Here is a 25,240-nt window from a genome sequence, read left to right on the forward strand (position 1 = left end):
AGGAACCTCACAGAATTGTTGAATCTTTTAGAAGGAGGTCCTCAGACCTACCAAAACATACAGATACTGAAGTATGGCTTGATGATGGTGTTCTGGAAAACCATCATTAACTGTAAAGGAGTTAGTTGAAAACTAACTTCACTTTAAATTGCTAAATAGGAAAGAAAATACAGAGAAGGGTCTCCATAACTGCATGTAAAGTCATAGATATTCAGCTGAACAACTCTATTGCTGCACACTACTAATGGTGTTGGACCGGTGGTGAAGCAGCCCTTTCTAAGTCACAATGACTGAGCACACAAGCACCTACAGAGGCAAGTTTAGGCATTGTTTCTTCAGTTATGTCTCATTGGTTTAAAGCCAATGACACAGTCCGTTAAAGAGAAAATAATATAAGACGACCTTTCTGGTGCTTTGCACCTCTAATTCCACAGTTGATGACAATGGAATGGTTATGATGGTTATGATTTTCTCAATGTATTTCTCCCAGTGAGACTCCTGACTCTATCTGCCACCACAACAGAGATCCATTCATTTCATAGAATCATAGAAAATCTGGAGTTGGAAGGGACCCAAAAGCATTACCAAGTCCAACTCCCTGCTCCTTGAAGGACTACCTAAAACTAAACCATATGACTAAGAGTATCATCCAGATGTTCCTTCAACTCTGACAGGTTTGGTGCCATGACCACTTCCCTGGGGAGCCTGTTCCAGTGACTGACCACCCTTCCAGTGAAGAAACCCCTTTCAGGCCTATAATCAATGCAGTTAAGGGGGACTGGAATTAAAATGAGTGTGATACTCTTTCTAAAACTTCGACTTACATTTCAACCTGGAAACACAGTGTAGAGGACTCTACGTTAACACTGAGCTCAAAAACAGTAGATACAGACGGTAATTGAAGCTGATTTTAACAGTGGTAAAACAGTTTGGCAAATCTATCTTAACTTTACTCATATTATTCCTGTTCATCAAATATGTAGTCAACAATTTAACTTAATTAGTTCAGTCACTCAACATTATCTATTCTATTGATTGTGGATTATTTTTTAATAACCTCCAGTGGAGTATTACATATTATTGGTGTAACTTGCTTAGTCTGCAAACATCTTCCATCCATCCATTATGTGAATAAAATGGATGGTTATGATGAGTTACATTTGGCTTAAAGGTCTCCAACATGGAATACAAAAACAAAACTTAGAAGAGAAGCACTTTTTGACATTTAATCCATTTGTTGTATCTGGAAGCTTTTCTATCTGCCCTTGAGAACTCTTTGGAATAGAAAAATTTCCCAAACATTATTTATAAGAAATTACTGATTAATTTTACAAAAGTAAACCAGTGCTGTGTATTAGTGGTGAATTTAGAAGACTTAAAATGAAGTGGACAATAATAATACTAAATGATACGGGAATTCTTTCATGCACTTAAGTGAGAGAGAAAAAATCAAAACTTGTATCTATCCTAACGTTAAGCCCCGACTCTATAAAAAAATTACATGTGTTTAAGTTTGGATGTATAGAAATCAGTGGAACTTCTTAAAATATATGGAGATAAATATTTATATAAAATCTGGAAATGTTAAATGTAGCACAGTTAACCAGAATATGAACCTCAGGTCTGCTGTTAGTCTGATTTTGATTGATTTCACATTATATTTTATTACATAACATTCTCTTCAGACTTATGTTATGTTTATCACGTTGATTTTTGAGTAAAGGATGCTGTGAGTAACAAGTAACACTGATCACATATTTCTTTAGAAATATCCACATGAAAATGTTGTAGCAATCAATTTGTACATGGCATCGTAGCCATAAAGAATCAAATCCTTATGCAGTTACAGGAACTGGAGCACTTTTTTTCCACAGTGAGACACTGAAATCCTTTTTGTTAGGAAGATTATTTTTTTTCAGATAGAAACTTTACAACAGAAATGGCAGTCTCCTTGCACTCCACTAATTCTCGAATATGAGTACACAAATAAAATGCAGAAGAGAGAGACATTTCTTTTCCTGCCTGGGTTCAACAGTAGCAGTTCCTATAGAACCGCAGCACTTCATAAAGCGTGAAAGGCTGATTTTTCACTTGCTCAGCTACAACTGTACATAACAAAATGAAAAGCAACCTCTTTTCCTGCATAACTGCATGAAGGCTGTTTTAATCCAGAGTAAAAAGTCCCTTAAAAGACAGAAACCCTGCACATTGTCTGCATGAAACAGCCAAGGGAGAGGTGGTAAAGGGAGACAGAAGCGGGAAGGTTGGCTCTCCTCCTCTCCCCAGACAGTGGAGCTGGCTTGGCTAAGGGGTGTAAGCTATACACTTCTTCTGGATACATACTTGGCATGCGAAGATCATTGCTTGTAAGCTTTGCAGATTCCATTTCATGAATTATTGTTTTGTTTTCTGCATTCTCCAGCCATTTAATCTGTCTGGTGCTTTGGCATTTATTTCATATCTTTGGAATGTGTTTGCTTCTAAACCAAACACAAATATGGCCTGAGGGGGGGGGGAAATCAGTCTGTGCTTTGACCTGTCCATTGCATCCAGAAATCTTTTGATCTTTTTCACTCTTATATAAATATATTTATGTAAAAGAGATATATGACAATCAGAATAAATCTGCTTCAGTGCAGAGGAGGCTGGAGGCCACAGTTTCACCTTTCTTTCTGTTTTTATGAGGCTATTCTTCTACTGATACATACTCATATTGAGTGTATAAATTGCTCTTCAACCTGGGCTGGTGGCAAAAGGCTGGTCAAACTCTATGCTCCAACAGACTGATAAAAGGTGGTTAAGGTCCTTGGCTTTGGCGGATAGTATCAGGGCTGCTCCGGGAGCATGGGTTGATTATGCTGGTTGTTGGTCAGGGTGGAAATCCCATTTTCCAGTTACCCTGCAGGAGTCTAGCTACATGTGGTCCTTTATGAAAAGAAAAAAAAAAAAAAGGAAGCCTCTTCTGCGTTGTAAGCATCATATCCCAGGCTCCACGTATCCTTTGCTACACTTACTTGCATGTAATCCCAGTCTCTCTTTTCCTCACGCTAACATTTTTGTATCAAAGCCACGTTATTATCTTCCTTATTTCTCATTACATTTGCCTTGGCCTTCCTTCCAGTTCAGATTTGTTCATCTCAGACTCTACCTTACATTCCTAAACCCATGTCATCATCCAGTTTCCCATTTGCATCCTCTTATTGTCTGCATTTCTACTCCAGCTAAGCAGAGTGATAAACAAGATTCTTGCATCACTTAAACCACCAGCCTACTATCCTCAACCAAAGAGGGTATTCCAAAGTAACATGAAAAAATAGCATCTAGAAACCAGTGTACAAGAAAGGAAAAACCCTTATCTTTCCAAACAAAAGGCTAAATCGCAGTTCTGAACTATGAGACAATTACAATTTTTGTCTATACATATATGCAAGTCTTTGAAAGAGGAAAGAAGACACAGTCTCAGATCTCTCTGACACAGAATGCACAAGCAAAATATTTTTGCCCCAAAAACTTGGTCAAATCTATTTTTTTAGCAAGATATCTCATTTGACAGCAAAATGCTAACAATGACACATCACTGCTAACACACGACAACCACCAGATTTTTTTCTGTTCAGACCAAAATCTCATACTATCTCTTCAGTATCTTTCTGCAGATGTCTCCCTCAGTTGAGGGGAAACATGGCTGAAATAATTTAATCTTTCTTCCTTTTGTTTCCTCTTATGACTTGTGAACAGCCCCACAATCTGCATGCCACTCAAGCCTGTAATTTTAACAGTGCTAAAATCCTTTTAAATTCTTATGCAGTCTATATTTTGTAAACTCTTGCTGCCTAACATCTCAAAGAACAACGTAAATTAAAATTCAGAAGTTCTCATAATCTCATAAATTTATGCATGGCCCATTCTTTTGACTATTTTTCCTCTTTGCAAACTGATTTCACCTTCTCTAGCTGACTTCTATCTATAATACCAAAATAATAAATTTTAAAGTGTATTTTGTACCATAGTCTCAGCTTTATCTTTTGTTCATTATCAAGAAGCTCCTTCCGATGCTGGTCTAACTCATGATACAGGAATCCATTGCCCATTTACTACCTATTAAAATGTAAAAATCCATGTTTGCTCCTGAGCCCCATACCTCTTCTGGGAAAAGGACTCTGTAAATATTTCTCCTTCCTTTGAAAGTGCAGTCTAGAAAAAAATCTTGCCAACAGTTAAGATGTGGATGCAATTCTGTGACTCTCAGCCATGAACAATAGTGTTTCATAGCTTCTTTGAAAACCCAGTGAATCACCGTGTCCTTTCAGAAGTCCATCTTTGTATGTGTATCACCTATCAATATTTCAATTACAATACCTCACACTTAATTAGCACTTAAATAATGAGTACTTCAGGACGCAGCAGTACAGCACTGAGGTATCAATAAAAACTCCAGGTATTAAAGTAATTCTTGTTCTTGGGATCTCAGATGTTTTCTTTATGCAAATACGTAGGGAACCACTAGAACTTCCTAGAAGGAAAAGAGGTGCAGAACATCATCACAATACCAGGCAGAAATTTCACTACACAAACACAATCATAGCAGCCAGCATAGTCCAAATGTTTCCGTGGATCAAAAATGAAACATCTATGCTGCCCAGTTATACCTCCTGACAGATAAAAAGTTATTTTGGTATCAAACAAGCTAAACAGGTAACATATATCTCTACCTATAGCAGAAAAGACAGAATTTTAGTCTGTTTTATCAATAGTGTCCTCATCATAGGTCCAGATTGCAATATGCTTATTTGGTCCATCCCAGAACAGTGGGAATGGAGAGACTCAGCGGTCTCAATAACCTTAACGAACACCTAATCTTGTTGCAGACAAAAACTGCTAAAGAAGATTATTTTTTGGTCATACCCATAAGCTACAGGACAAGTGGACAATGGGCTGTATACAATAGAAGAACACCTGCTAATTCATCATGTGTCTTTCTACTTCTTTCTTCATGGCATGTGGTCCACTATTATTAGTGCAGACTACTTCTGGGCAACACCTCTGGAAAGTTCCTCCGAACATAACTTTTGCAACCTATTTTGTAATTCTGTACTTTATAATCCCCTAAACTCAACCTGAGATATTCTGAAAGTCCAATGTTATTGACAGATCAGATAACAAAATTTTATTTCTTCCCCAAAACATGAACCAAGACTACTAAAAACAGATGTGAAAGAGGGTGTTTTCATTTAAGGCTTTAAAAAGTTATTATTAATTGCATGTCACTGCCCTCTATGGGTTGAACATAGTTAAAGGTCAAGCTGAGGTGATGAGCCATCATTAAGGAAAACCTGACAGTAAAAGGCATGTTTTTCCATTGACTTGTAGTAGTTGGTCCTGGTCCTTCACTGTCCCATCATGCTGAGTGATAAATACTCTCAGAAAATGACAGAATTACTTCTAAGAAGACCATAACCTGTTTAAATCTGTAGCCATAGATATACCTAGCCATACTGGAAAATTCCTATTCATATTCAGAGGATTTTTCTTCTACTTTCCGATAGGGGAATTATTTCTCAATGGTTTCATTACATTGCAATTCAGAATCTTCTTCATGCTTGTCTTCATCTGAAGAACAATCTAAAGTGTTTATAACTTCTCTTTTGAGAACTTCGGGGGAAACTGTATCTTACTGGGCTCAATACCCTCAATTAATTCACCTGGGGATACTAAGAATAAAGGAGAGGCAAGGATCTCTTTCTGTCTTAGAATTCTTTTTATTTTGTGGCTGAGCTTAATATTTTTCCTATGAGGCACAGACCACCATTATTCTCAAAGCTACATGTCTAACACAACCAGAACGATATTAGGAACTGAATCCAAAGCATGCAAGAGGAGTATGTATTTTCCGTTACAAGATGTTGCAAAAAAACTTCTTAGGAATACACTCTGTGTCAGAAGAATACAGTAAGCATGCAATTATTCCAGATGCAATTATAAAGATTCTGCTATTAGACAGTCTGCCTTGTTACGATTGCAGTGAAACAGCAATGAAATCCAGATTTTGTTCCTGATCTTCACCTCTTCTTCTATTCATGTTTCGAGCTGGGTTCAAAACATTTCCCCGGTTCATTTGCATCTGATATTTATTTCAGCAGAGCCACAGGAAATGAAGCTGAGCTTACCAAATTCATGGAGGCAATAAAAACATTTGCTAAATATTCCTGGATTCTTCAAACCAAATATACTTGAGGGCTTTTTAATCAGAGACAGAATATTTTCAAATGATTCATCAAAAAACATTAACTGTTTATTATTAATACCATAAAAAGGTTTTCAAGATTCACTGCATCAAAAGGCTTCTCTTTCTGCAGCACCCTTCAGACTTTTGAGAGAAGTCAAACTCTTTTTACATACTTTTTAAAACTGTTAGGAAAAAACTGTTCTCTGCTTTCAGGTTCCTTTGAAAACAGTATCTCCCTGGCAAGCTGTTACCATCCAGAATTTTTAAAACAGGATATGTGTTATGCAAAGCACAGAAACATAGTACAGAACAAGCATATTTTGACTTTAGCTGTCACTGCTCATTTCTCTAGCTTTTGATGCATGGTAATCCCTCTGTTTTACAAGAGTATTTCAGGAAGGCAGTTTACTTTTCAGGCTATTTCTTCTTATTCAGAATCAAGTGCATTTCCAAGCATAGTTAACTAATAAACCTGGTTTTAATGAAGTTTTACTTTCCTTGATGTAGCATCATCATTAAAGCCTTTTGATGGCTGACCAAGTACTTAAAAGATGAAGTATCCCATGATGAGGTACGGTCCTTCCCTTTTTCCCCTTTTACTCAACAAGGAATGGAATGCAGTCCTCCAGTTTTACATGTACGCTGAAGAAATAGGAGGTGGAAGGAAGAAAAATCACAGCTTTGCCTCATTTGCTCATATTGTAAAGACCTTTTCTATGAAGCTGTATTTCTCCATATCACAGAACAGTGAATATCTTTGCTGATATTTCTAGTATCATCTATCTACTTATTTAGGTTTCATTGCTTGAGAGTAAGTCTTATTTTCAGAAGGTTCTGAATGCCTTCCTTATAGATTTGGGCTGTTGCTACCTCAACACTGCTGTACACAGAACATTTGCTTATTTTTAAAGATCTTGGTTCCTAGGATTAAGTCTTTCATACATAGCTTGAAAAAAAAAAGCACATTAAAATGCAATAAAACTGAAGACTGATGCTGTATAGCAGAGTCTCTTATCTTAAAAGAAAAACATGTGATTATTGTGTCTTCTTCACCTAAAGTCATTGTCAGAGCACATGGCAGATTCTATCTTTTTTTCATTTCTCACTGATTTTCTCTTAAAACTTAACTTCTTAAAAGAATATTGCTTAGATTATTTGAAAACAGTAACTTAACCCTACAGAATTTGACCTTATATTTCATTCAAGCAAAAAAAGCTCTACATCAGCTAAATCCACATACAGTATCAGATTATTAAAATTATTTAAATGAGTCAAAGAATGAATGGAAATCATGATTTGTTCACCCAAGATTTGAATTCTAAGTTCACTTTTTCTTTCCTTTCCTCTTTCTTCTTTTCTTTTTTTCCTTTTTTCTTCTTTTCTCTCTCTTCTCTTTTCTTCATGGTGACATGAAGAAAAATGAGAGCAGACAATAAGGTCATGAAGATCTGAGTTATGAACGAGCATGTGTGCCCTCTGGCACACTGTCAATCATCAGGCTGATAACAATTCAATACAAACAGTTCAGCGGCACTTTATAACAGCACTAGTTACAATAACTCATCTCAGCTATGACAGGCTACTTTATTTTAAAGAAAGACACATACTTTGTATGTTAAGTGTAAGGTTGGTGAGTGTATGCAAACAAACCAAATAAAACATTTATACATGTTGTTAATCATGTAGGAAAATCTGGGTGCAGCAGTAGTTATTTACTACTCTGCCCTTAGTTACTGCTTTGAAAATTTGTCTCTCTTATTAGATAACCCACAGAGACTTGCGGTTAAGATTACCATCACATATAGAAAACTACTGCTAATTATCTGAACGTTGAAGCTCTGCATTAAACTTAGAATTCCAAAATTATTAAGTCCACCTAGAATAGCTCTGAGAGAGACAAATAGAAAAAAATTCAATGTAGGGAGAGATATTAAACTTGAAATTTACACTTTCCATCACTAAACTGAGGGATGCATGTTACGGGATTCAGAAATATTCAGCAAACAGAGGTAGCAAAAAAAGCAGAAGAAAAAACAACAACAACAACAAAGCAGATAATAGAACCGCAACAATATACAGAGTGATGGTCCCAAAAGATAGGAAAATGTTAGTGATGACTATGCAACAGGGTGAGTTTTACTTTAGGGATATGCTGCTGAAAGTGATGAGTTTACTTAAGTTCCAGTGACTTCAATGAAGATTCATGATTCTCAGCACTGAAGAGAATACATTAAAAATAAGTCTCTCTCTAATTTTTCAGAGTTATATTTTGACAGGAATGAGAAACACTATTTCATATTTCTCTGCCTTCTATAAAAACACTTGAAAAAGAAACATCAACCTGATCAAATGGTATCTTTAAGAAATTATTTGACCCAGGCAAAATATATACTGCCTAAGTACATTAGTATGCATGAAAAATTGGCCTCACTTTTAAGGATAACTTACAAAATCACATAATTGCATTTTCACAGTGCATTATAGAAAGAAAGAAAACAGCAAGATGAAACACTGATATTTCAGCCTTCAAGCCTTTTATTAGACAGTCTGCATGTATTAGTCTCAGCAGGTTTTCATAATAAGAGTTAATGACAAAGCCCATCCATCCATCCCTTTCATTTCCTCCTTTGTGCAAAGCATTAAGATGATTTTCACTCTCAAATATCTTTTCCCCAATTTTCATTTCCAAAATTAACATCACTGTAATAAAGGAATATGCATTTCAGCAAGGAACATGCATGCATTCTAATAAACAAATTTGATAAAATTAGGCACCTGATGAAATTCGTCTTTTAAAATGCACCAGTTTTGGAATTCTGGAATCTCATAGTGAATTCCTTCAGAACATCAGAAGGCATTAGCAGCTCACCCTGTCACAAGTGCCAGCACTTGCAATATTTCTAGGAGCTAAATAGTAAGTCTCTTGGTTCTTAATTGCTGTAAGTGCTGAGTTGAGAAAAGCCAGTTTCAAAAACACTTTGATAAAAAGTGACTGGTAGTTCATCTGGAGACAGATTTTTTTTTTTTCAAGCAGATAGGCATTTCAAGGAATGACAATTAAATTGCTCATTAGCAAAGATGAATTTATATTTTAAAAACACTTATTTTGGAAAAGAAATCTATATTGGGAAGGCAAAATTAATTTATTGATTTTCTTTGAATTATTCTGTGAGTATCACCTTCTTAAAACTTTGATTTATCCTGCCACAACTATTAAATCTACTAGATTTCATTATAGCCAGCTTTCATTTACTACCAAGCAAACTCTTTTGTTTCTTGTTTGCATCTTTCTATATTCCCATGATACTCTTTCCATCAAATATACTTTTATGTGTTTAGGCTCTTAAAATACATCTTCATTCTGTATGTTATCCTTACCAATTAGAACAGAGAAATAAAACACCAATCAGAACAGAGAATAAAACAACTCCTCTTTATAAAAGAGGATTCATTAAGTACCTTGTACTACTTCATCCTGTCTTCATTTCCTAGCCCTCCCAGCCCTCCTTTCTTCTCAAATACAAAAATTTCTTCTTCATTTCCTAGCATAATCCACCTTGGTTTGATCTTGGTTTTTAGGTAGCTTAAGGGATACAGTTGTGATTGCTTGGATTTCATTTTTTTCCTTCAGTTCTACCGCTAAGACTGAGTAACAATAAGCATCAAAGTCGTTTTATAAAACCATTAGCATTTCAAGCAACTTGATTCCATTTTGTCTCAAACCTGGTCACACCTTTGTTTTAATCACGTTTTACAGATCTCCTCAGATTGTTCCCATCTTAGAGTTGAGGCAACAGAAATTCTCTAGAAAACCAAAGCTTGAAAGAGAAATAATCACAGTTAGAAAAACTCTAGGAAGACTCTGGACAACTGTCACAACCCTCCATAGTGCCAAATGTAAGGACAGTGTGCTAAACATTGTGCAGTGCTAGATTCCTTGGATTATAAAAGTCAAACCTTTACTTATACTGACTGCCTAAACAAATGCAGAACATATACAGTAAGAGATGTAACAAAACAGTTTATGAATCAAGATCATAAAAAAAATTTGCAGAAATGAGAGAACCTCAAATCTGTCATATTTTTCCTCCTATAGAGAATACTCTGAATACCATATTTGAAGATGTGAGGCAAAATCACGTATCAAATTTCAGCTTTTTATTAAGCAGCTTTAACTCTTTAACTCATCTTCTACACATCTTAAGTGTATAATCAAGGAACTTCAAATAGTGTTGATAATTCTTACCACTTCTTGTCCTTGAAGAACCATACTTTAGATCATCTTTTTTAAATTTTTTTTCTTTTCTTCCCCCCACCGCCGCCCCCATTAATGTTCTCCTTTACAAGTTGGGTTATGGAATGAAAGAAGGAATACAGACTTGTTGTCCAAATAGGAGGTTCATGTCCCCAATAACTCTAGAACCAGTGGTGACATCCATGTTGTGTCCTGACCTCAGAGTACCCACCAGGAGGGAGCTGGCTAGGCACAGCCCCCTGAGTGCCTTGGAAGATCTGTGCATGCCATCAGCCATGGTGAAACTGGGACATGGGCAAAACCCTCAGGACCACAGATCACACCAGATACTGCCAATGTGTATTTGTCCAGGATGCCTTTTAGGAGGATGGTGAAGCACCTTGCTTTGCATGTATGTCTATGTCAATCTACTTATGTACACTGTCTGAAACTAGTCAGATGGTGTAGAGTTGTTTGGCACTTGCATTGCCTTACTGAATGTTGACTAAAACTTTCAGTTAGAAAAGAAAGTATTGCTGAGCTGCACCAAAAAAGTGACTTTGCTAGTTTTCTCTGTCGCCACTGAAACAGAAAGAAAATACAACTCTCAGTCCTAAAAATGAAAGCAATTAATCTGCTCTAGATGTTCTCACACTGAATCAGTGTTTAATACAAACTAAAAGGAAAGACTGATAAATTGCTTGCCTCAGATAAGTAACTATCAGTTTAGATACTTATTCAATATTTAATTGAATTTCAAACTTTTCAGGCAGTGGGACCAAACTTCCCTTACTCATTGACCCATCTTATCTTGGAAGAATTTATCACTGCACGTGGCCAATCCTGGACAAAGATGTGCTTGGAAGTGGAGCACCTTACTCTAGTCAACCACATGGATCAAAGGGCTGTTTGAGTGACACAGTGGGAAGGCAGGAGATGCGCTGGTGGGACTAACTTTTCTTTGGAACTCTGACAGTTAGTGAACAAGGTCAGAAGCATTTTACTATTCACAGTGTCACAGTGTTTACAAAATCAGTTCCACGAGGCAGAAATCATGGAATCAGTCTGCGTGAAAGTCCTCTCAGTTCTTCAAAATGTTAAGATTTGTTTATGAAGAATTAAAGCATTATCATTACAGCTGTCTTGAGAAATAAAAGCCCCAAGGCAAAGCCAATTCAACTAAACAAAACATCTGGAATCTTTCAGAGATTTTGTTTGTTTTAATCAATATTTCAATTTAGTAATTCACCTCTAATACCACCTTTATTCTGTATATAAAACTGAATGTAAGGAATGGGAAAACATATTTTTTAAGGGATTCTGCTGAGATGAAAATGAAAAAAATGGAAAAAAAAGGAAAACAAGTACATATGTGCTGTAACTAAACACACTTTTTTAAAAAAAGCAAGGTTCTTTTAGGGCAGTACAATAAAATCGTAAGACTAGCAATAGTAAATTCTTAATTCTTATACAACGACATTAAAACTTTCAAGGTTTTACTAAATATTTCATCTGTCAGTTCTTCAAAGTGACAAATCTGCACTTCAAGGATTGACATGAATATACCCTACTAATCGTCAAAGAGTATCTTATGCTTTTTCAGACGTATAAGAGAGTGATTACTGTCAGTCAGGTGTCATCCCTACTTTGATGCAGTGAGAGGTTCACTGAGATATAACTGTATTTCTTTTTTGTGGTATTTACTTTTACAGCTTATTTGTATTCTATTAGAATATTATTTTCAATTGGATTGTAGCTTTTGGGCTTGTAGAAATATAGAACACATCCTCTGAGATATTAGATGAACTGGACAGGCTCAGGGGAATCAAAACACTAAGGCTGAAATAATAGTAAGCTCTTTAGATACTCAAAGCTCGATTAAGTATTTTTGAGCTTCACTGAATTGATCCTGAGCAAAGAGACATCTTTAAGAGGAATGCTCAGGTCCTGTCTCTATAATATCTGATGGATACAACTATATATTTCTTAGAGAATGCCAAGGAACCAGATATCTGATTTAAATTTTTAATCTGTAGTGATTAAATATATTCTCTACAAATTGAGAGCTCTCATAACTGACAGGTCTTATTACATTAAAACACTTCAGTGAGATTCCCTCTTTCCCTACTTCTCTCTCCAGTGGTCACCATCTTATATGTTCAAGGACATATAATGTTATAAATATATATAGTATGGTAGGGATGTAGAAGATAAAAGTTTGTAAACAGATTCATCAGATCTTGGTGTTTGCATTGCCAGCATAGATATGAAATATCTATGTAAGTATTCAAAAATATTTACTGAAATATGCAAAACTGAATATTTATCCAGTGACATTCCTCCATGTACCCAATATTGCTTCTTGAATGTTACTATATACAGTTACATGTCACAGGAAGCTATATGGAAAGCAATAGCCACCTTTCCTCTTATAGATGCTTACTTTAGAATGAGATAAATCATGCTCAAGACTCCCTTTGATGTAGTGAGTAAAACCCCACCATCAAGAAAGAGAAGCTAGGGTGACTGCCACAGTGGTTGCACTTTAAGTAACAGGAATGCCACCCACACTGGGACAAATTACAGTTTAACAGCAGGTCTTGCGATTTTAACATATTTCTTAGAAAAGAAATCTACATGCTGGAGAAAGTGCAGAGATCTCTTTCTAAGATGTCTTTCCTGTAATAACATAGAAAAAAATTGCTTACGTTAAGGCAAAATGATAGGTCTGAAAACAAGCGTGAGAGCAAGCATCAGCCACACTTCAAATATGTAAAAGAGAATTTGTAGTAACTTCCAACCTGTCAAACAAATACAAATAAAACTAAGGTAGAACAGGAAATTCAGTGGCTTTTTTTCTCTTCTATTAATTTTTTGGTTTTCAACGAAAAGCCCTCAGATATCCTTCCATTTCTTCCCAGTGCAGCAACTGTTACATAATTCAATTCTTGTTTATAGTTTCAGTAGTTGTGATAACCTCTATTCCCTATTTCCACTTCTTCAGTTTTTCTCTGGATGTTGCAGACAGTGCAGAAGTTCTGCCTGTGTTTCTTAATGGATTTATTCCCTACAGCCAAAAAGCACAGAGCTAATTATCAGAAGAATATAAATCTTTTTCTGTGAACTAAGGAAACATTGCAACATTAAAAAAGGCAAATCAAAGGAAAAATATAACCACTGAGTAACAAAACAACTGAAAATAAGAGAACTCCAAGGGATGTGTGGAAAAGCGTACCTTCCCCACGCCTCCTACAGCAGAAATTCAGTCTGATTGTGTCTGTATGGAAAGGGATATTTTAAGATGAAGTCTAAGAAGTTTCTATAGCAATGGCATCATATATGTGCCACTGTAAGATTTGTTGCCATTAGATTGGCATACTCAGAAAATATGAACTAGATGGTATGCTTTAAAGTATTTTAGTATCCTTTACCATGATGTGCCTTCTTTTGTCTTGCTACATGGTGTCCTGTACTTTTCTCCCTCATATGACCACACCTTCTCTGGATATTATTTGTAAGACCATTCAGGTTCTTCAGCTACACACAGGAAAATTTTCTTTTCAAGCTGAAAAGATTGACCTTTAAGATTGGTCTTTTCAAGACAGCTGGTCTCTCTAGAATGGTCTTACTGCATCGCTACTGTCAAGAGGTTTCAAATCTTACCTGAAGAAACACTTCATTCCTCTGTACAACAAATCTTGGTAGAACTTGGAAGGAGGAGACTGCAATTTGTGTAGAAATTAAATTCCAGGTGTACTGAGTTAAACAGACTATACTATTGACTAAAGCAAAGTCTAAGGTTAAAAATGTGCAGCTAGCGAGTCAGGGGAGGATTTTCATTAGTTGTTAATTCCTTTCCATAGCCCACAAACTCCTAAAACAGCTAGGCTGGAAAAAACCCCCCTCGTTCTTTTAGTAACACTTGAAGAACACAGTTGGTATATAAAGCATTAAAGGGATGGAAATCCACGTAAATCATTTTGTGACTGCTAATAAACTTTTTGATAACATAGTCCCTCTGAACTCCCTATTGAGCACAATTCTGAACTGAATCACACTGTCAAAACGCTCAGAATAATGTTGTGCACAGCAGAATCCTTCAAATCTAATGAGTATTTCCATGTCATAAATAACAAGAGTCTTCTGTTCACTGATCAATGAAATGAATTAGATGGTTCATGTATCAAAATCTAAATACTACCTCTTCTGGATCACATTGGAAACTCTCATTTAAACAACCTTTTCTCCCATACAGATCAAACTAAATTAAACTAGAAAACAGTAAGATACTGAGCTGTGCTATTCAGCTGAAGGAGTGGAAGGCAACAGTGAGCAGCTGAGAGGAAGACCAAATAACATCTAAATATGGGCTGCAGATTTTCATTGGATAAATGGCAGAGTAGCTTTATCATACAGACACTTAATAGAACAAGTAATATTTTTAGCCACCTATATGAGACAGTATAAATGTACAGAAAACAAGTCTAAGCAAATTATTTAAAACCTGAAAGATGCTTCACATTTGTGCCTTGATTTATTGATTCAGCCAAATATAGATTGAGTGCCTGGTTCATTTCACTGTAATTTCAAACAACAAAACACAGTTTTAAATAAACCAGGAAGTTAGCTATATAAAATGAATGGTGTTGTAGAATTGCATTAGCCTAAGTTTCCACTGTGGTTTCATACAACCTTTCCACAATAGCTGTCTCTTCCTACATTTCAATGAGAAGAGTGATTGACATCCAAAAAATGTTCATAATTATTAATCATAAAATGGCACCTGTGGTATCAAAATTTCCCCTACTATTATAATGAGAAATGTGTGGTGACATTTAATGTTTATAGAAAAGAGATGATTTTGCAAGGAAATAAAAATAAGGTTATTTGCACTCTTTTGTTTTCCATGCTTTTAATTTTATTCCTGTTGTTATGTGTTAGAATTAAAATTAGTTTAAAACATTTGACTATTTTTTTTCAATGAGTACTATGCAACAAACAACATTTTCACTAGGTTGTTTTCCATTATAAGGGTTTTTTTTTCACTTTTATGATTTTGAAAGTAAAGCAAAAAAAATGGCCTTATAATTTAAATTTATTATGAAAATCTGAAAAGCATCCACATGATTTTTTTATAGATATACTCTCAGTGTTGGGTGGTTGGGGTTTTTTTTGGTAGGCTGTGGGGTTTTTTGGTGTCCTCACTCTCTTTAGAAAACAAGACCCCAATTCTTCTAAGAAAATCCTCATATTTTGACCACACGCAGTTATTCCTGGTCCACATTAAAGACCAGCATTATAGCTAAAGATTAATTCTCCTTATTTATTAATTCCATAAGATCCACACATACAATAAAGGTGGTTTTTTTCATTTGCATTAGCCTTTGAAACCTTTCCATATAATCTAAAACTCCTAGAGCTAAAGAAAAATTAGCATCACAGATAGATTAAGAGCCTCAACTCATCTGATATGTGGGAGATAAGAAATGCAACATTTAGTATTCATTTCCTTCTTTTAGTGCTCCTGCTGAAGGCAAAATCAAATATACTCTGCAGACCACACAGTTACACCCACATATTCCAGGGATGTAAATGGTCTTTTCAATTCCTGATTTTAGTAGTATTGAAGTATCATCTCTCATTAGTTCATTAATTCAAACTGAAAATCACATTAGCATGTTTTCTTCAGTCTTAAAAGTAGTACTAACATTCCTTATATGAGCTCCTTGTTTCTTTAATTTTGCAGATATGGCCTGGCAAAACTTGCAGGAAAATAATTCAAAAGAATGAGGCAAGGTGGGAAGTGCTGAGGGTAGCTGGACAACCTGAGGTGTGTGACTGAACATAAAGGCCAGTCAAAAGAATTTGAGACTTAAAACCTAGATAAGACGCTCCTACGAATGGACTATGGGGTTTCCATGAGTTTGCAGGCAATTCATCTCTGAGCTGCAGTGACCCTCTCATAGGCAAGCAACACAAAGTTACCAGGTGATGGTAAGGTTTGTCTCCATGGTAAATAAGATAGTGGGAAGAAACAGAAGGCTCTTAAACTCCCATTACATTGACACTATTAGTCTCTGCTGCAAATGACAACTGCTCTCTACCACCATGTTGGATGTCAGTGCGTGTAATGATAAGAAAATTCTACTTAAATCAGCCTTTCATCTTCCATTTAGTTCACCATTACATAGTGCAATGGGGTCAACCTACAAACAAATACACATACCAATTATTACAGTCATAAATATAGGTACTAAAAAATATCTAGTCTGACTCTTACATGAAATGAATTGGAATCAGATACTTCCATCTTTGTGAAAAAAAACTACAGCAGATACAGAAACACAAATGCCTTTTTTTTTTTTTTTTCCTGAAGATACTCCAGATTCAAAGCTGAAGGCCAGAAACTGAAAAAAATTCTGGAAGCATAAAAATTAGACTCTTCCTGTTAAGACCCTTTATTTATTCATCAAAGTAATTTTAAGCACACTACAGCTTGATACTGCAAGCCTGGCAAAGATCAGACTACCAGAACCTAGAACATCTCCAAGACATTAAAAATGAACTGTGAATTAAAAAGAAAAGTTGCATTAAAGGAGGATAAAGCTGGAAATAAATTAATGTTCTACAATAAGCACTAGTACTACCTCGGTGCTTGCTGAAGTTTTCTAGTATAACATCTGTTCAGTTCAGTCTGTGTTTGACAAAAAGAAGATACTTTTCTCAGTGGAAGACCAAGGGGCCTTGGGCTGTAAAAAGAGATTAGAAAGGAAAGAGGGAAAAAGAAAGCTCTTCCACTTTTTCTGACGTTAAATGGAACTCCTAGAAATGTTCAGTGTGTTCGTTTCAAGTGGAGTTTTTGTTGGGAAAATTAGACATTGTCTTGGGATTTCAGGTCTGATCAATGCTATATGCTTTCTAAAAGATATCAGAAGGCACCAGGTCACGTTGCATTATTTGTTCTTCTTTTAAAAAAAGATATGTTAACTAAATTTCTAAACTTACCTATTTTGAAGAAGAGATATGAAAAACTAATAAAAATGCTCAAAGCTCAAGGCCGCCTCTATCATTTAGACAAAGTCCTTTTGTCTTCATAAAAATATGTCTCTGTTTCACAGCTGCTATATAAAAAAAGACCTGATTTTGATGTCCATTGCTTCAGTAAAAATCATTAAACAGCAGCTCTATGATCCTTAAAAGAACTCTGCCCTGAGAGATACTTAAATCACAACTTTTGCTGTTGAATGTCTGCCCTGAAAAGTCTTAGAAAAGAGCAAAAGAAGTCTGACCTGTTGTCGTGGTTTAACCCCAGCCAGCAACTAAGCACCACGCAGTCGCTCACTCACTCCCCCCCACCCAGTGGGATGGGGGAGAAAATCGGGAAAAGAAGTAAAACTCGTGGGTTGCAGAAAAGAAGAAACTGATAATGATAACGATAACGCTAATAAAATGACAACAGCAATAATGAAAGGATTGGAATGTACAAATGATGCGCAGGGCAATTGCTCACCACCCGCCGACCAACACCCAGCCAGTCCCCGAGCGGCGATTCCCTCCCCCACTGCCCAGTTCCTAAACTAGATGTGACATCCCATGGTATGGAATACACCGTTGGCCAGTTTGGGTCAGGTGCCCTGGCTGTGTCCTGTGCCAACTTCTTGTGCCCCTCCAGCCTTCTCACTGGCTGGGCATGAGAAGCTGAAAAAAATCCTTGACTTTATTCTAAACACTACTTAGCAACAACTGAAAACATCAGTGTTATCAGCATTCCTCACATACTGAACTCAAAACATAGCACTGTACCAGCTACTAGGAAGACAGTTAACTCTAACCCAGCTGAAACCAGGACACCTGCAAAGATTCCTGAGATGCTTCAAAGCCTCATATGCTAAAAAGCAGCAATGTAACCACCATCACTCTGTGAGCTTATGAGCGGACAAATTAATAAAGTAAATCACTCCCAGACATCTCTGATTTGGGGAACGTGTTCAGTGAAACAGCACTGGAGAACTGTGCAGTGAGGAGGACACCAAAAGTGCATTTTTCATCTATGTCACAACGTGCAATATGGTGCCAGGTTGGGACAGAAAATAGGATAATGGTATTAGCCATGAGAGGCAGGGCTTGCGATTCCAGCTGTAATGTTACAGTATATTGCTGTGTTGCTTCGACGATTCGGTATGCATCGTGCTGTCTAAATCTCTCAGCCTACTCAGTTTTCTAACCAGGCACTGCCCTGCCTGACAGAGACATGCCCTTAGTCACACTAATCCTTTACTACTCGTCATCCTCATCTCCAAGGGAGAAAAAGGTCAAGTTCTCAAAGAATTTAAACAAAAAAATGCTTAATAATTCACATACGAAAATTTCTCTGATTTGTGTTTCTAGAAACATGATGATTTTTAAATTACAAATCCTCTGATGAACATCTTGTCTTCATGAGTAAGATTCCAAAATACAAGAGTGATTCTTTAACCCTTCTTCAAAGACTTTTTTCCTCCAAAGCACATCCAAATATCTGATTCCTGCTCACGTCTTGTTGCAGTGTAAGAATACAATAAATTATAAGCTTCCAATAATTTACAGTTAAGAAGATTGAAATAACTTCCTAATGTACTCATGTGAGAAAATAAAATGCACTGAATGGTGTCTACCCTTATCTATGGATGTGCATATTTGTTCGTCCCTTATGTGTAAACTATTTTTGAGAAATGATGCTTCCAATGAAAACTGACTTATTTTTATTTAATCATTGTCTGAGTCTCAATTTACTTGGAAATATGCTTATGTCATGGGGTCAAAATCAGACCTACAACAACCCTGTTTGAAACAATGCCTAAAAAGGTGGAAAGTGCTGCTTAGATTCTGCATTCAGTTCAGGCAATAGAAATACAAAACTGTCTTGCTCTGGGAACTAAAGCTACCATAAAAGTTAATCTTCCTTTCTTTCTTGACAAGTAATACTGTATTTCACAGTATCCCCACTGATTTCCTTTAAAGCTCCTGGGGCTAAGGTAATACTCCCTTACTCTGACTCATTAGTCAGATTGGATATTTCATTGTCTCAGATACAGCTTTTAATAACAGTTCACAGGTCAACAATGGGAGTAAAAATTTTAAAACTGTGTCCCTTTTGAGAGCTATAGATACTCATTAAATAAAGGCCATTACCCATGTGCTGCTATGTGGAACCAAATTCTCCTGAATCTGTATTTTGCTGGATTTAATAAAGGAAAACTATTTGAAATAAACAAAATAGTAGGATTCAAATTCTCCTGAATCTGTATTTTGCTGGATTTAATAAAGGAAAACTATTTGAAATAAACAAAATAGTAGGATTCAAAGGAAAAAAAAAGATAAATGTAAGCTACTGAACATACAGCTAGATAGGTTCATATATCTATTTCACCCATATACAAAAATACTAGAAAACTTTACACTTCTGCCTTAGATTTAAAGGAGTTCTCTGAAAAGTCTATTATGTCTTAAGAGGGGAAGTGAAAAATCTACATCTTGTACATTGTTTGGAGCATCCTTTGAAGTTCAGCAGACTCTTAAGCAAAACATTCAAGCAAATCTTTGAAAATTTAACATTTCTTCCTCTAGCTGTATGGAGGTCAGATAATTTGCTTTGAGGATACCTGAAACCAATGAAGTCTATAACTTCTACATTAATGTGAGGAGTTGATTGTTTTTCATGCAGCCAGTAAGAAGAATCAATGTAGAAATACACAGTCTATTTTAAGCTGTGAAGTAGAATAAGTTGTTTCCTCAGACTTTATTCTTGAATGACTTCCCATAGAAGTAGCGTCAATGATATCGATTTGTGAAAATTTCTTTTTAAACTACTCGATCCTAGAAATTCAAACGTCCAGAAGATATCAGCTGGCATCTGCAGCTTCTCTGCTGCAGGTTTTTCTGTTGACAGCCCAGGACAGTAGGCTGCTCCACTAAAAATCACCAGGGAATTACAAAACCCACCATGAGTCATCTCTACCTGGGCTGTGGCCCCTGCTAAGCTATACATTTGTACAGTACCAGCCCTCTCCCCTCCTCTCTACCTTGGGCTAGCTAAAACCAATAAGAGCATCGAGGGGACAACGGAGACGGCTTCCAGCTTTTGCTGGGAAGCCGCAGCAGCCAGCTGACAGGGTCTGTGCTGCATCAGCCGGGAGCAGCTGGAGGGTGCTGGCTCCTGGCTCCAGCTGCCCCTTGCCCTGGCCAGGTTAGTCCGTCCCTACAGCAGTGCGAGTGCTTCCCTTGCCACCAGCTGGCCAGGACCTCTTGTCCTCCTGAAGATCGTTATGTCTTTGCTCATTTGTAACTGGATGGAATTAATTAAATGCCTGAGTAAGGTCCACTGGAACTTCCTAATGAGATCCTTTGTATATTGGCCTTGTCACAGTCAGCGGAGGTAGTTACTAATGGCAGCATTCACCTTCCTTATATGTCTGCATATTTTTTTTTGAGAAGCTTGTTTGAAATCCTTGGAAGAGGCCCCCCCTAACTGGATTAAATCCTAAATTATCTTTTTTAATGACAATGTCTATATGCAGGGCAATTAACATTGATCCCACAAAAATCATCTTCAACAAATGTTTTTAACCTTTGATTGTTCTTCCTTTCCCACCGTGATACCTAAGACTTGCTTCTTTTTTGTGACAGAAACAGCTTAAGCAGCAGGAGGAAACATGTTCAGATCAGCAGAACAGTAAAATGTATAATTCCTTTCACCTCAGAATTCTTGCTTGCCTCTTTAGAAGCACTTTTAAAAATAACACTGTTTCTTCTGACTCATAAAATAAACCGGTACCGAGTGCTGACAAAGAACCCCACCATCATGGCTGGAACAGGCATAGTGAGTATGCTGTGCTTCAGCTTCAGAATATCTCCTACAGCGGATTGTATTCTCTTACAACTGCCACAGAGAAGATTAGAAGTATCTCAAAATCTCACCGCACTAGCAAAGTTTTGACTAGTTATATCCAGGTCTCTTCTGGTAATATTCTGTTTGCCTGGTGAGCTTTTGCACTGCTGTTAAACAATTTGTAATTTTAATTTAGCTGGATGGTGAGTTGGATATTGCAGTCTCCATAAACAGCTGTAATGTCAACATCTTTCATTTGTATAAATCTTGAGGGGCTTGATTTGAAGAATACTGTACTTTTGCAACTAGTTCAATGGCCCATAATTTTGATTGGATTATCATTCCATATACAGAGAGGTCTGTACAAAGAATATGTAGTACAATTTAAGGAGAAAAACCCCAGTGTAACTGCAGTGAAATTCCCTTAGAAAATGAGTTTTCTCTGTGACTGCAAACCTTAACATAAAAGTTCATGCTTGGCTATAGTATCCCTTTTATGATCCTGCAGTTTTATTGGTTATATCATAATCTGAGATTACTTAACAAGTGTAGTGACATTTTCATGGTGATATTTAAAAAGATATATATAACTAGAAAATGCAAATAAAAACTTATTTTTTCTACATCTGCTATTTTGTGTGTTAAAAAAAGATACTACTTTAGTAGTATGATAGATAATATTCTTAAGCTTCCTGAATGTGGACAAGCAACACGAACATTAAGAGAAGACATCAATACATACCATAGATGGCTTTTTATGCTTGATTACTGTTTTTCTTCCACTGTGATATTCAGGAGGAGGAGAAATGTCTTCCTCATTCTGTCTCCATACAACATTTCCTCATCATATTGTTCATTACTGTGCCATTGGTGGGTATGGTGTTCACTCGCAGTTCAATTTTTAATGGACATGATGACTTTAGCTAGAGGCAGTTTGCTAACTTGTCGAACTTGAAATGGTAGATTCCTTCCCAGGTCATTTCCTCTTCCTTGCATTTTCTACTAATCACAATCTACTGATCTGCTTTCACTGACATTAACTTTAAATCAAGAGATACTCAAACTGCATGGAAATATCTTGGTATTGCAGTTTGAGCTAGCAGGAGTAGCTTCAGTATGACTTCCCATGACTATGTGCTGTTTAATTAGATTTTATTCATACAGACACTGCTAAATAGAAACTCTATAATACTGACTTACAAATCCTTATAAGCAACATAACAGGTCAGCTAGGCCGATCTGCAATACAATCTGGGATACAATAATGAGAATAATTTTTCCTACCTCCATGAAAAATTCTTGCCTTCATTTAAAAAATTGAATAAGAATAGTAAATCATTACTCAAATGTCTTCTATTTGCACTACCTTTAAAAATCTCTTTAAGATCCCTGTAGCAAGGATTTAAAATAACATAAAAATAATGTCTGAAAAGTTTATTAGGATAATAAAATTATACATTAAAACATATCTAAAACATTATATTTCAAACAAATATTAGATGGAGAGTAGAAAAGAATCTCAATGGGGATAACTATTTAGTAAAACTTTACTCAGGTCATATGTAAAAAATAATTAAATCCCTTTGTCCATTCCAAGGGTGGAAAAAATAATTAAGAATTTAACTACTGGACTTGAACGTTCAGAGACAGTATCCCAACAGAGAATAAATGTCTCTTTTTAACTCATTTTAGGTAGTATGGTTTGTTTGATTTTCTTTTATTTCACCTCTTTTGTTTCCTATTTAACAGAAGTATTGATTGTGTATTATTAATTTCACTGCATGTAATAAAATGAGATATAATTATGTTTTTAAGGCTACTCTCCATCTTGCAACATACTTAATGTGATAATTACTGTATGCAATCAACAGTGATAATTTAAGTGCAAACTACTCACACATATCTAATGCAGCTGCTCTTTATTTTCCACCAAAGTTAGTTTGTAAGTTAGTTTACAATTAAAATTAAACAATCTTAAAATGCTTATAATTATTATATTTGGGTGGTACAAGACACACCTTTGAATAACGCGATGACAACATACTTTGAACTTTGAGTTAAAATTAATGCTTATTTTTGCAGCTTATTCATTTTAAGTAATGGGATCTATTTTTGTTTTCCTCTTTGAATACATTACGAAAGAGAAGTTATTGTCAAACAACAAATTTACTTTTTTTTTATCTACTTGCCCTCTTTATGGATTTGAGATTTTCTAGGAAAAATAGCTGTATAAATACATCCCACTAATTACAGCTACTTGATGAGGGGACTATTGTCATTTGTAGGTGTTTGGACTAATCCATGAAAAAATCTCCTAATGTCTGTCAAAAGGCTCATTAGTTTTTTATTTCAGACAGACTTAGCCTAAGTTGTGTCTTTAGATGTTAAAGACTATTGAAGCATTTTTTTTCCAGGCTTTTGAATTATTCTTATAATATCCAGAACATTTGAGAAACAATTTTTAGCACTTTATTTTCAAGGATGAAATATGATTTCTCATTAAAATTGAAGGCAGTCAACATGCACATTGGAAAGAAAACAGAATTTTTAATGCAGTTCAACAAATTAATTTCTATCCCAGGATTTTGTTAGAGATACTGAAGAAAGAGAAATTAATAGACATATGGCAAATAAAGTGCACCATTATTGGTACTTGAATAGCCAGAACTCCCTACACAGATACAGGTAAGCACAAATACACAAACTCTCATTTGCAAAGGTTTCTGCTGCATCTAGAAGTGGTATATTTGGCCATTGTGTTGGAACACCATTAAAGTGCCCAATGGCATTAAAATGCATAGCATGCACAGGGAGGTGAAATATGTGCTTTTGCTGCACTGATCATTAATTTCTACATTTTATTCAGGATCATATTATGATTTAAAACTTGTTTTTACAAGCATTTAATCCCTTTTCTTTTTAATGAACAACAAATGAAACAGCCAGTTTTCAAGGAACATATCAGTTTTCATTTGTAACTGAATAACTAAATAGTTTTTTCTTTTTTTTCATAATTTTTTGGTCATCGGACATTTAGTAAAGAAAATGCCATTTCTAAAGAAAATTGATTATATATTCTGTACCAGTCTACATAAAAAAGATCCATAACTTATACAGTCATAATTTTGCATTTTATTCTTACTTTGTACAGGTTGCTAATTCATTTTTTTGGTGCATATCATCCCATCAGAACAATAGAGTTATATACTGATAGCTACCAATAGGCATGGCAGCAAAATACGAAAAGTAGCTCTCACATGGAAAATATCAAAAAGAAAGGCACTGTATGTGACAAGGGAAAAGGGAAAGAGGTTTTAAAAAGATATTCTGTGGCTTTTCAGAGAAACTTCTTTTGGAAGAGAAATGGTAAAAGCATTTTTAAGAGACTAGAATAATAAAAACCAGCACTGAACTAGGAGGTGTGTGCGAGCTCTTCCGATCTACGAGCCGAACAGCAGAACGTCAGAGTGCCGAAGTACTCTGCTGGAGCACATGTACCCTTACAGATATCAGATATTCAAAATAAAAAGTTTGGTTTATTACCTTAATCAGAACCTGAATATGTCCCATGGCTTTTGATGACTTGAAGTACCAGAAGCTCATCACACAAGTCCCACTTGATTCTTTCCATCTGGAACTCTTCACATGGGCTTTTTCATCTTTTAGGCCTATTGCAGTGGCCTCAAGGTACAGGAATTGTCCTGAAATTAAATTACCTATTACTGAAAAATTGTTTTAGACTTTCAAATTAGGTTCCAAAACTCAGCAAAGTAAATGCAGAGACATATTAAGTATACTTCCCATATAGGTCCTATACTAATGAACATCATCTTAGGGTAAAAAATGACCAGGTCACATTCCTTGTGTACTTGTTATATCAGGAATAAACTGGGAGCAGCTTAAGATTTGGATG

General features: G+C 35.9%; 1 protein-coding gene across 1 annotated transcript in view; it reads right to left on the reverse strand.

Annotated features, from left to right (window-relative positions):
• Positions 1-25,240, reverse strand: part of MALRD1 (MAM and LDL receptor class A domain containing 1) — a 290,404-nt gene that overhangs the window by 115,966 nt on the left and 149,198 nt on the right. The window contains exon 27 of the mRNA XM_075022465.1: positions 24,871-25,028. Within this exon, the coding sequence (XP_074878566.1) occupies positions 24,871-25,028 (158 nt within the window). The remainder of the gene's footprint in view (positions 1-24,870; positions 25,029-25,240) is intronic.

This window comes from Buteo buteo, chromosome 2 (assembly GCF_964188355.1).
Source record: "Buteo buteo chromosome 2, bButBut1.hap1.1, whole genome shotgun sequence".
Lineage (NCBI taxonomy): Eukaryota > Metazoa > Chordata > Aves > Accipitriformes > Accipitridae > Buteo > Buteo buteo.